Source organism: Condylura cristata, unplaced genomic scaffold, assembly GCF_000260355.1.
Source record: "Condylura cristata isolate star-nosed mole 26May11 unplaced genomic scaffold, ConCri1.0 scaffold00011, whole genome shotgun sequence".
Taxonomy (NCBI): Eukaryota; Metazoa; Chordata; class Mammalia; order Eulipotyphla; family Talpidae; genus Condylura; species Condylura cristata.
The window spans coordinates 37,451,228-37,463,916 of record NW_004567112.1 but is presented as its reverse complement, the minus strand read 5'-3'; the positions used below and the strand labels follow the sequence as shown (position 1 = coordinate 37,463,916).

At 39.3% G+C, this 12,689-nt stretch overlaps 1 protein-coding gene across 4 annotated transcripts in view; it reads right to left on the bottom strand.

Annotated features, from left to right (window-relative positions):
• The window catches only part of ASCC1 (activating signal cointegrator 1 complex subunit 1), a 99,648-nt gene that overhangs the window by 4,909 nt on the left and 82,050 nt on the right, over window positions 1-12,689 (bottom strand). For 3 of the 4 annotated variants that reach the window (XM_012723575.1, XM_012723577.1, XM_012723576.1), the window contains exon 10: window positions 3,344-3,846. The exons of the other annotated variant lie outside the window; for it this stretch is intronic. In XM_012723575.1, coding sequence (XP_012579029.1) covers window positions 3,730-3,846 — 117 coding nt within the window. In that variant the 3' untranslated portion in view covers window positions 3,344-3,729. Of the gene's footprint in view, window positions 1-3,343; window positions 3,847-12,689 lie in introns of those variants that run through there. 4 annotated transcript variants of the gene reach the window in all.

Sequence of the window (12,689 nt, the reverse complement as noted above, 5' to 3'; positions counted from 1 at the left end):
CATAGGAACCCACAGAGCTACACTGTTTAAAAAAAATTGTCTACAGAAAAGGAACTACTGGAGGGAATGCAAACTCGTACATACACTACAGAAAACTGGAGGTTCCTCAAACTGCTAAACATGGAGCTTCCCTATGACCCAACAATCCCACTCCTAGGTATCTACTTAAAAGACACAAAAACACTGATTCAAAAAGATACCTGCACCCCCTTGTTTATTACTGCTTTATTTACAATTGGAAAAACATGGAAGCAGCCCAAATGCCCAAAAGTAGATGACTGGATTAGAAAGATGTGGTACATATATACAATGGAATATTACTCAGCAACCAAAAGAGAAAAACATGCTTTTTGCAGCAACATGGATAGAGCTGGAAAAGATCATACTTAGTGAAATAAGCCAGAAAGAAAAGGAAAAATACCGGATGGTTTCATTCATACCAGGAATATAATGGACCAGGAGAGAAAATAATAATAATAATGAACAGCTATATACCACAGACATTTTATGGAGGTGGAGTGGGGAATGGAATCAAAAACAGTGTGTGGAGGGACTATGGACTATGGTGATGGCACATGGGTGATTTGGTGATGGGAAGCCCAAGGGGATTACAACTGAGATGGAAAAATGCACAAAATGATGTAAAAATAAATTATTATTCATTTTAAAAAATTGTCTACAGACTTTTAGAAAGAAAATTTTAAAGATAAACTTTCCAATTCTACCAATACCTTCCTACTTAAAAAAATTTTAGAACACACTTAAAAATACGTAAGCACAAGCTCCATTAACCATCCAAGTAGTAATTTCACTGTGTCATGTAGTCTAGAAAAACCCACTGAACAAGATATGAGTGAAAAAGGAATATAAATTGTGAAAAACTACTTAACACTACAAATAAATGCTTACTGAAATTCAGTTAGCTCTAACTTCTAAATGACAGATTTTCCAAATCAATTAAGAATTTAGTGTTTGAGGGCCACCCTGGTGGTGCAAGGGGTTGCCTCAGCACTATGAAGCTATAAATAGCCATGACAGCATGAGTTCAATCTCCGGCCAGCTGACCCACATGGCCCAGGAGACCTCCCCTGCTCCTCTCAGCAGTGTATTTCAGTAGACCTGCCTGTTCTTCTCCCCACTTTGTCCCTAGTGAATCCTCTCACCCCCAACCCACCCCACCCAGCACCTCTGAATGCGTAAATAAAACAGCTCTTGAATGCGTAAATAAAACAACAAAAAAAAAACACCTTAGTGTTTGATATAGGAAGTTAAATTTTTCATAGATATCACTTTTTAAAACTTTACTAAAAACATAAGTCATAATCTCTGATACCCAAAAGAAGGTATCTTTCTTCCTGGTCAAGTTTACCCAATGACAGTTTTCTGAAAGAAACCTGTTAAGAGAGAAGCACCAAGATAATTTGAGGGCATTGAATCCATGGCCAACTTCACTGCTCAGTAATATCTCTAGGAGCATTCACGCCCACATGCCATCTAACAATCAGAAGCGAATGCGGTAAAATCTCAACTTAAAAAAAAAAAAATGTTACTAACAAAGTTTTTTGAGAAAAAGCAATCCTGCAGAAGCCAATACCAGTGAATAAGTGACATGCCAGCACACAATGAGGGAGGGGTCAAACTAAAACTGTCAGGTACTTCAGAGATTCATTTATTCACAAATGATTTGTGTAGTCACAGCTGATACAGAAATGTCTTAGCACAACAGCACAATTCTGATGAGGTAATGGCCTGAAGTGTTCAGATTAGACTTCTCATACCGAAACTAGGACTCAAGAATAAGAAATGAAGGCAAGAGAAAGAAAGAGAGGACATGGAGGAAGGGAGGATGTGAGGAAGGGAAGACAAGAGGCCACAGTAAAGCTAGAATGCCAGAGGCACATGACAGGTCTGAGGAGTGGAACGAAGCTGAGCTGGGGGCATTCCTGCTGCTGCTCCACCTCAAGGAAAGAGTCTCTTCTGCTGCTGACATTCTCCGCGGGAATACTGCAGTCCTGTTGATATCATTGCTGTTTCTAGTGTTCAAATAGAAATGTACTACAATATTCCATCTCCATCAGGGATGTGAGCAGGCAAGGGTTAGCTGAAGGAACTAAAATCTAGAAAACATACAAAGTTACTGATTTCAAAAGAAAAAGGGCAAAAGTAAAGGACAAAGAGAAAACCTTAAAGGTCATTTTGCTAAAGATAAAATTCTGAATAATAAAGAAATTGAAAAGCAGGTTCTCAAAGAGTTATTTGTATACTTGTACTATTCAAGAGGCTGAAGGAACCCAAGGGCCCACTGACAGATAAGCGGCTAAATAAAATGTGGCACATACATTAAATGGAATATTAGGAACTGCTGCCGCATGCTACAACACAGATAATATTAAGGATATTATGTTAAATAGAAAGGGCAATTCTGTACAAAAAGACAAATATGTTATGATTCCTCTTACAAGAAGTATCTAAAATATCAAATATCTAATCAATTGATAGAGACAAAATAGAAAGTTTAGCAGGAGAGGGAGGAAATGAGGAGTTATTTACTGGGTATAACATTTTAGACTGAATGATGAAAAAATTCTGGAGATGTTTCAAAACAACCTGAGTATACTTAACACTACTGAACTGTACCCTTAAAAATAGTTAGGATGGGTGAAGTGGGTTAAAGCACAGCACTGTGAAGCTATCGCAGCCACTGCATCACGAGTTTGACCTCAGGCCAGGGGGGTGACCCACATGGCGTGGCAGACTTCTCCTGACCCTCCTGCTGCTCCCCTCAGCAGTGTACTTTGTCTAGTGTATTTTGTCTGTTCTGCTCCCCACTCTGTGTCTGGTGAATCCTCTCACTCCCCACACCTCTGACCTGTACCCCAGGTCAGTATGCATAAATAAACACATCTTTTTAACAAATGGTAAAATTTAGGGCCCTCCCTGGTGGTTCAAGGGGTTAAGTCTCAGCACTATCAAGCTATTTTGCCTGTCACTGCAAATCCCCAGCCAGGGAGCTGACCCACATGGTGTAGTAAATCTCTCCTATCTTGCCTGCTGTTCCCCTTAGCAGTGTATTTCAGTAAAAATATTTCAGTGGACCTGCTCTTCTGCTCCCCACTGTGTCTCTGGTGAATCCTCTCAAGCCCCCTAACCTCTGCCAACACCTCAGTCTTATATGCATAAACAAATAAATAAAAAAATGGTAAATTGTATACTATGCACTTTTTTTTTTTTTTGCCACAATAAAGAAGACATTCCAGGTAGTGATTAAGCATAGAAGAGAAAAAGATAATTACAGATATCTGATCTAGGTAGAAGATTTAATAAAATCATGTCTTTCCTTTAAAGTATAAATATAGAATTTAATGACTAAGAATTTAATAAGAATTTAATGACTAGGGCAAAACTCAGTATGCACAGGAGAAATAACACAAATTTGAGTTCCAATGGGTTTCAGAAGTACATTTCCACAGAAGAACTTCAAGAAAGAGGGTAGTCCTTGTGAAAAATGAGCAAGCCAAAGGTTGGAGGCACAAGTTCTTGTGCCCACAATCATTTTGGTTGAGAATCTGATAACTGCAGACAATCATTAGAGGTTACTTTACCCACAGGGAACCACTCAGAAAAGGCATCACCCAAATTTTCACAACCCTCTTTGGCAATTAAAACAAAGATGCTTTTCCTCAGCACTGTGTGAGGATGTCCAATTCCTAGGGCTTCTCAGGGTCCACCTCAGGAGAAGTCAACGTGTCCACAGGAAGCATAGTTTCCAAAGCTGTCTACTGTGAACCTCTGAGAGATGTGAATTGAATTGAGCTTTAGGGTACCAAAGTAGAAGTTCTCAAATTGCTGAAAAGGAAGGGAAAAAATCCAAAATAAATATATAACTACAGTAAAAAATAGTAAGCATCAGAATTCTCCCATATAAACACCACAATAATTTCAACAAAGCCTCCTATGTTTTTCTTTTTAGTATTTATTCTGAGAAATGATTCTGGGGAGAAGAGATGGAGTGGGAGTGAGAAAAGAACAGCAGCTCTTCTCTCTGATTTTAAAGCCTCTTTGATAATCAAACTGTACAAGAGAAAGTCTGAGAAGTCAATTCAGAATGTATCAATAGAGTGGATATTATCAAGAACTTGTAACAAACATCCTGGGATCACACCCTGACTCCTGGTCTTCATTTTCAGTTATTGACCAGGTATGATCCTAGTTTTGTGTCAGTCAGTATAGTATACATTCCTCTACCTAGGCAACAAATATATTAGATACATTATCTAAAATAAACAGAAAATAAGATTCCTGACCTACAGATGATACTGACAGCCCAGGGAGGAATACAGAGCACTTACACATGCATACTTCCACCAGATCGGATAGCAAGTGCAAATGATAATATTTATCAAAAACCTTTTATTAGACTTGGATTCTAGCCCAGTATCCTAAAGTAAATGCTCTTTACTGCAATTCTTCACTTTAAAAGCTTTCAAGTATGTCAGAGGGAGGGGTGAGCCATATTCTGAGAGAGATCTGCTCTTTTGATTAGTACATTTATAAAGCAGCATTCAAAATGGTATCAGAATTCATCCTAAGAAAAATTAAGCCTCACTGCTTAGATGAGGGTTGTCAATGAGTAAAAGGTTCGCCTCCTGTTAGGATGCAAGAGTTGCTCTTTCTTAAAATGGTAATGAACTCCAAGAAAAGTCTTTCAATATGTGTACCCACTAGTGATTACTAGACCCTAAGAGGAGGGACTTTTGTATATTAGCAAGTGACTATTTATTTTTATATAACCTCCACAGACTGGGGACCTCAGGCACTGTCAAGGTTCCTCTTTCAGCAATTGATGGCCTAGCAAAATGCCTGGGGTTCATTAAAAGCTAACTTTATAAAGCCCAGTAAATATTGATTCTTCAACATGACACCAACTTGACCCCAAAGATCTATTTAGAGATTGTGTGTTGCCTTGTCTCATCTTTCAGAAAGGTGATCAGCTTGCCTACATTGATTTACACAATTGACTTCTATTCCTGGCTTTGGCAGACTATTCAAACTATACCCACACTTTTGTGTAAAGAAATACAGCCTGAAACAGTTTTGTGTTAATCTCCTGTTGAACCTTAATTTGAAGTGAAAGCACATGAATGAGACTGACAGATTTATAGCTTTGCAAACTGAAGCCTTCTAGGTACAGAAATGACCTAACTAAAGGGATAATAAAAAACTAGACGAAATAAAACTAAAGGGGAACTCATAATACCCTCAACAAAAACTTTTTAAGAATCAGCAGCCAGGCCCTCCCTGGTGGCACAATGGGTTAAAGCACAGCACTATGAAGCTATCACTACAGCACAAGTTTGATCCCTGGCCAGGGGGTGACCCACATGGTACAGCAGACCTCTTGACCACCAGCTGCTCCCCTCAGCAGTGTATTTCATCAATCTGCCTGTTGTTCTGCTTCCTACTGTGTCTCTGTTGAATCCTGTCAACCCTCGCAACTCTGGCCTATACTCCAGTTCTGTTTGTATAAATAAATAAATCTTAAAAAAAAAAAAAAAGAATCAGCAGCCTATAGGACATCTACCTTCTCTTGTTTCCATACAAAGCCAGAAGCTGGAAAATAACTTAGCTCTGACTTCACTTTACCTTATATGGACAACCTCCAGCTGACATGAGATTTGCCAGGGAGATTCCCATGTTGTGGGTTTAAAGTAAATGGTAAATATGGTGATAATGAAGTTAAAATATGATGATAATGAAGTCAGTCAGGATGTGATTTCAATGCAGTAATTACAAAAATTAAGAGAGGATTGAACACAAATTCTCATGTTCCCCCAAGGCAAGAACAGCCTGTGTAAGAAGTTTCTGAAGTCAGTCTAAACTCACACCCCACGAACAGGAGCTATGTGACTACAGGTAGACGATACCACCCACTGTACCAGAGAGCAATGGGCATAGATCCAATAAAATGAACAAGCTTAAGTACTTCCTTGTAACATTATAAGGCACTAAATTGAAAATTAAATATTTTCTATGAGGTTTGTAACATCTCTTAGCTCTCCTTAACCATGTACTTATTTTAAGTTGCCATCTTCTTTCAAATGTTTTGATAATGTCATAAGATGGATTTCTTATCCAGAAATCCATAGTATAGTGCTTTTAGACTTTCTATCTCCAAGTCTAATATGCTTATGATGATTTAGTAACTTTTCACTTAACTTATAATTTTATCATTATTATAGCTTTCATCTCAAATCTTTTTAAAAGATCTATCAACTATTTCTAGTAATTCATTAAAATACAAGCTCTACAGAGGTAGGACCTTTTATGTTATTCACAGATGAATCCTACTGTATGCTGTAACTATATCTAGTTGACTGCATGTAATTAATAAATATTTGCTGGGTAAAATGACAATGAAACGTCATTGAAATGAATGTCAATGAAATGTAGATGTCTGTGTACCTTATGTCTGTAAAGAGGTAACTATGACATATACTTTAGACTGAATTTAAAACTGTTATTTATTGGTAACCACCTAGGAGTCCTTGAACAGGACTTACCAAAATTATATTACTTTTAATCATATCTCAATTGTATTGTAACAGGGTGGACCCTAGGAAAAGTGGAAGTTCCAGGTTCCCTGCCCCACCCAGAAGGAGGGTGTAGCTGAGCAGAGAAAAAGGAGAGAAGAGAAGGAATCAGAGAAGAGAAGAAAAGGAAGTTGGATGGAGAACAAGAAGGAGACGTGAGAAAGCCACATGGAGCAGCAAGCATGTGATGAAGAAACTGGGCTTGTTTCCTGATCCTGGACTGGTTAAGGCAGATGTGGGTGAGATACCTGTAGGGAGGTGACTATGGCAGTGTTTATATTGATTTTGATTTTGCTCTTTCCCTCCCAGATTTGTGTGGCCATTTCTGACCCTTTTCCATGGTTCCAGGTCAGAAGGTGCTTTAGTCTTGTGGCGGGCTTTCAGGCTTTGCTTTGGGCCAATCCCTTTTGGGTTGACTTTTGCCCACGACGGTATGGGTAACTTCAGGTGTTTGATTTAGAAGTTATATTCTTTGCGTTCCATATTGTATATTTACTGTATTAAAGTCCCTTTTCATTAAAGTTTTATATGTTTTGTCTTGTTGCGCCGGATGGCAGAACCCACTTAGAGCGGCAGGTTTTGGGCTTCAGGGGTGCCCCCCTCTCCCTGTCCTGTAACAGATTTAGTGTACTATAACAGATTTTGTCCTCTAACAGATTTGGGGTGCACTATAACAGTATCTAGTTGTCAAGAATGAATATGTAGCTAGTAATGGAAATTTCATGTACACTGTCACATTTCTATGTGCTTCTTATTTATCAAAGCCAAGATTCTTTTCTTAGTTCAAATTCCTGATGTGCAATGTCACTGGGCAACTGATGTTACAAATTTTCATACAAAGAGGCCATGTTGGGCCTCCCTTGTGGCACAGGGGTTAAAGGCACAGTGCTATCAAACTATTGCTAGCTCCTGCAACAAGAATATGATTCCCATCCAGGGAGCTGGCCCACATGTCACAGCAGACCTCTGCTGTCTCGCCCACTGTTCCCCTCACCAGTGTATTTCAATAGATCTGCATGTTCTCCTCATTCTGTCTCACCCCTCCCCCGCACTTCTGACCACCACCCCAGTTCTTGTGTTATAGGGCAGCAAATCTGTTTCAGTACAGGAGGAAAGGGAAACCCCTGAAGCCCCCAAAACCTGCCTGCTCTAAGTGGGTTCTGCCATCCGCCGCAACAAGACAAAACATATAAAACTTTAATGAAAAGGGGCTTTAATACAGTGAATATACAATACGGAACACAAAGAATATAACTTCTAAATCAAACACCTGAAGTTACCCATCCCCTCGTGGGCAAAAGTCAACCCAAAAAGGATTGGCCCAAAGCAAAGCCTGAAAGCCTGCTACAAGACTAAAGCACTTTCTGGCCGGACCCATGGAAAACGGTCAGAAATGGCCAGACAAATCTGGGAGGAAAAAAGCAAAATCAAAATCAATATAAACACTGCCATAGTCACCTCCCTACAGGTATCTCACCCACATCTGCCTTAACCAGTCCAGGGTCAGGAAACAAGCCCAGTTTCTTCATCACATGCTACTCCATGTGGCTTCCTTAGGTCTCCTCCTTCTCCATCCTGCTTCCTTCTCTTCTTCTCCCTTTTCTCTGCTCAGCTTTACCCTCCTTCTGGGTGGGGCAGGGACCCTGGAACTTCCCCTTTTCCTAGGGACCACCTGGTTACACTTGTATATATATATATATAAATCATTACCTAATGCCAATACAGTGATACATTAAAAGATAAACAATAAATAATAGGTATTGATAATAGTACTAATAAAATAAAGATGATAACAGTCAACATTTACTGAATAAGCAAGTTTGACTGGCATTATACTGGGGACTTTATATAGCTATCAGAGTGCATCCTCACAATTCTAAAAAGCAGATACTATTATTAATCTTCATTTTATACTTGAACCTGAGACTTAAAATGCTTAACTTGCAAGGATATAGAGCAAGTAAAGCATTTTAAATTGAGAGTCATAAAGATGGGGAAAAAAAAGAAAACTGAGATTCAAACCTAGGCTACTAACTCTAGAGCTTCAGTCCTTTAGACCTGCACTCTATACCCTTTTTGTGGGTGATGCCTCTTAAAACATGTCCCCATTGAAGCCACAGTGAGAAATTTGACCCACACAACCCCCCGAAGACTGAAATAAACACATTCTTTCACTTGCTATTCCTACTTTCACTGCCACCTCTTATTCTGGTTTAAAAATTGAATAGTAGCTCTAGTTCAGCTGGAAGAATTTTAATTGAATTCTGGATGAAAATAAGCACAAATCAACTAAATGGCTCCATTTAATCAGGTACCTGAATGGGGAAAGAAAAAAAGCTTAAACTAGGAGTTCAAAAAAGAAAAGAAAAGAAAAACTTAGTTGCTCTTACTAGCCCAAAGTAGTTCGGGAAGAGCAAAGTGGTCTATTGTTTAGAAAATAAAAGACCTAACAAGAGAAATTTAAATTAAAAAAGAATCATGTCAAGGTATTTAAATCATGTTGAGTCTTTTTTCCTCCTCACTGCTGTTTTGTAACAACTCCCTTGGAGATTCTGAAATCCAAACCATTTTCTTTCTGAAAACATTTCTCTGTGACACACACATAAGAGTCCTGTTGTTTTCGAAGCCAGCATTAAAAAAAAAACCTGCCATGAAGGAACAGAACAATGAACAGCTAAACAAAAAACTTACAAATATTTGATAAGGAAATAAAAAGAATTTGAGACTGCTAGTATTTGTGATATTAATGTCTTTTTTTGGAGTTCAGGGTCCTTGGGGTCACTCTGGGAAAGGTTTCACCAGAGCTCCCCTTTCAGCAGCATGGTGTGAGTTCCCCAGACAAGTTTCTCCATGAGACAGAGATTCAGATTTAAAGCGCAGGTTTATTAGAGAAAAGGACAGAGGAGTAACAGACTCTTGCATAGGCACAAGCAGGCAGGAAGAGCTGCCCCAAAAGGGACAGGCTTGCTGAGAGAGGTCTGCATGGTTGCAGGCAAATAGCCTTAGGAGAGTGGACTCTGCTGAGAGAGGTCAGTGCAGAGAAGTCCCAGCATGGTACAGATCATGGGCAGGCAGGAGGCTGTTGCCCTGCAAAGGGAGAAAGTGGGTAGAAAGAAGCACCTGCATAGTCACAGGTGGGCAGAGGATTGCTGCCCTGTTCTCTTAGGGAAGGGCTCGTTCCTTTGTGGGGTGGCCTGTTTGCTGCTGATTTTAGATAACTATTTGGAATCCTGGAGAGACTGGAGATTTTAAAATTGTATCTTTACCCTCAAGTCTGTGTTTCCAATATTCCCTACAGCAGTGTGATGTAGGAGTCTCTATGACTAGGTTAATGGTCATGCTAGTTCCTTCTGCCCCCACTTCCTTGCATGAGTCTATTCTTATCCCCCATCATTCCTTGTAAGTAATAAGTCCTGATTTGGACAGTCTAAGAAGAAAATTTATAACCCAAATGTGTATAATTACGAGACTTGAAAATTGTTATGCACACAGCTGTTACCCTTTCTTGCATATTCACAATATCTTTAGAAAATTAAACTTTTTCCTATCACCAGTAGGGAGAAATAAGATTTATTTATTTATTCATATAGAACTGGGGTATAGGGGACCATCAAGATGAAAAGTTTTTGGTCAAAATGAAGGATTCCCTATCAAGAGAGTCACCAGATAAAATCCACAGATAGGTCTGTGAGACCTATCCTTTTTAGTTTATCTTCTAAGGAAAGTGCACAGAGAATTACTGTTTTCTAATAATGTAATGATAAATACACTGAAAGAAAATAAATGGCAAGATTTAAAGGCCAACTGTGATCATTTTCCCCTGCATTCAATTCAGATTTTCTACTACTTTCTACCAGACCCTGTGACATACCATCAAAGACCAGACATAATTCCACATTTGACTAATGTACAAAGAAGAATGAAAATCTGAGAGGTAGGGATAAAAGTGGAGTGGAGTCTTCTCATGTTTGTGATCTTAAACTTAAGGAAAAAACCTGAATGAATCAACAATCCTTCGCAGCATAACAACCTATTGAGAACAAGCCATTTGGTCTCCTAAATAAGGGTTCACACTTATACAAAGTAGTAGTCACTCTCTTCAAAATCTCTCCTTTAAATGCTTTCACTCAACATATTATTTTATTATTATTATATCTTTAGTCTTAAATCTTTTTTTTTTTAAGATTTATTTATTTATTCATATAGAACTGGGGTATAGGCCAGAGATGCAGAGGATGAGAGAATTCACCAGAGACAGAGAGGGGAGCAGAACAGGCAGATCGACGAAATACACTGCTGAGCGGAGCATTGGGTGGGTCAGGAGAGGTCTGCCGTGCCATGTGGATCACCTCCGGGGCAGGCAGGAATCGAACTCATGCGTAAGTGGCTTAAGCTTCTTAATGCTGTGCTTTAACCCGCTGCGCCACCAGGGAGGGCCTAGTCTTAAATCTTTTTAAAAGATCTATCACCTATTTCTAGAAACTCATTAAAATATAAGCTCCACAGAGGATCTTTTATGTTATTCACAGATGAATTATACTATATGCTTTAACTATATCTTGTAGACTACATGTAATCAATAAATATTTGCTGGGTAAAATGAGTTTAAGGAAACCTACCTTTTGTGCTGGGAGGTGAACTATATCCTTTTAATATTGAAAGGTTTGGTGCAGTAAGGAGGATGCAAAGAGATAGCAAGGCCAGGAAAACCAAAAGTAGATTTATTTCTGCGCTCCTGGGCAAGGTTCACTGACTGCAGTGAGTTGAGGCCAAAGAAGTTGCACTGCGGGAAGGGTAACGGGTTTTTATAAGCCTAGGTAGGGGGAGAAATGGCCGGTGGAAATTTCTGACAAGGAACTGGGACTTATTTTTCTGCCTGGGCTTGCAGTAACCGGTGGTGTCAGACAAGCTGGTGACAAACAAGCCATGAGGTTATCGCTCCCGAGTATCTGCTTCTGCTTGGGGCAGCTGTTCCTTCTGTATGCCTATGTCTGGCTGGTGCCTGAAATAGGCTGGTACCTTACAAATAGGACATCAGTAAGTGGAATTCAATTTTTAAGTTCAAATTAAAGATTCAAAACATCTAAGTCTTGTGAAATTTATAATCACCTGTGGATATATGAGTTACACTAATCTTTAGAATACAACCTGGTGCTACTGTACTGATACACAATTAATGTAGGTATTTATTTATTTTATAGAAGAACTTGGGTGTAGGCCAGAGATGCAGGGGGTGAGAGGCCTCACCAGAGACAATAGAGAGCAGAACAGGCAGATCTACTGAAATTACATTCCTGGGGAAGCAGCAGTTGAGACGGCAGGTCTGCTGCACCTGGTGTACCACCTTATGGGTCACCTCTGTGGCCCAGGATAGAAAGGTGCTGCAGATAGCTTGATAGGCTGAATTTAATCCCCCTGTCACCAGGGGGGCCCTAATGTAAGGATTTAAAGGGATATACTAGGCCCCAATCTCACCAAGAAAGGATGCTTTCTGCTGTTTTCATGTATGACGATTAGACTTGTGAAACCAAAAGTAAACATGAATAGGAAATGTGTGCTACTTTGAAGTTTTCCCAATGTTTTTCATCCATAATTTGTTTCATGAACTTCTATTTCTCACAAACATCCCCTGTTTAAGATAAAAGTAATAGTAATAACACTACTTTGTACTTAATAATGTGTACCCATGAAACTCCCTACCAGGGATGGTAATGAGAACAAATGGAAAACAGTCTGACAGCACTTTGAGCTCTGTGAAAAGGGTTTCCCAGTGAGAAGGCTTACTGTTGTTAAATAACACCTTTCATTTAAGCATCTAAAAGTATCCTACAAAGCCCAACTCATTAACCCTTTAAAAAACTGCTATGATGGCAGGAGTATAATGGACCAGGCGAGAAAATAACAAAAATAATGAACAACCATATATCAGAGACATGTTGTGGGGGTGGAGTGAGGAATGGGATCAAAAACGGGGGAGGGAGGGAAGGCAGGGAAATGCATGGGACTATGGTGGTGGCACACGGGTGATTTGGTGATGGGAAACCCGCGGGGATTACAATCGAGATGGAAAAAAAATGTGCAAAATGATGTAAAAATAAA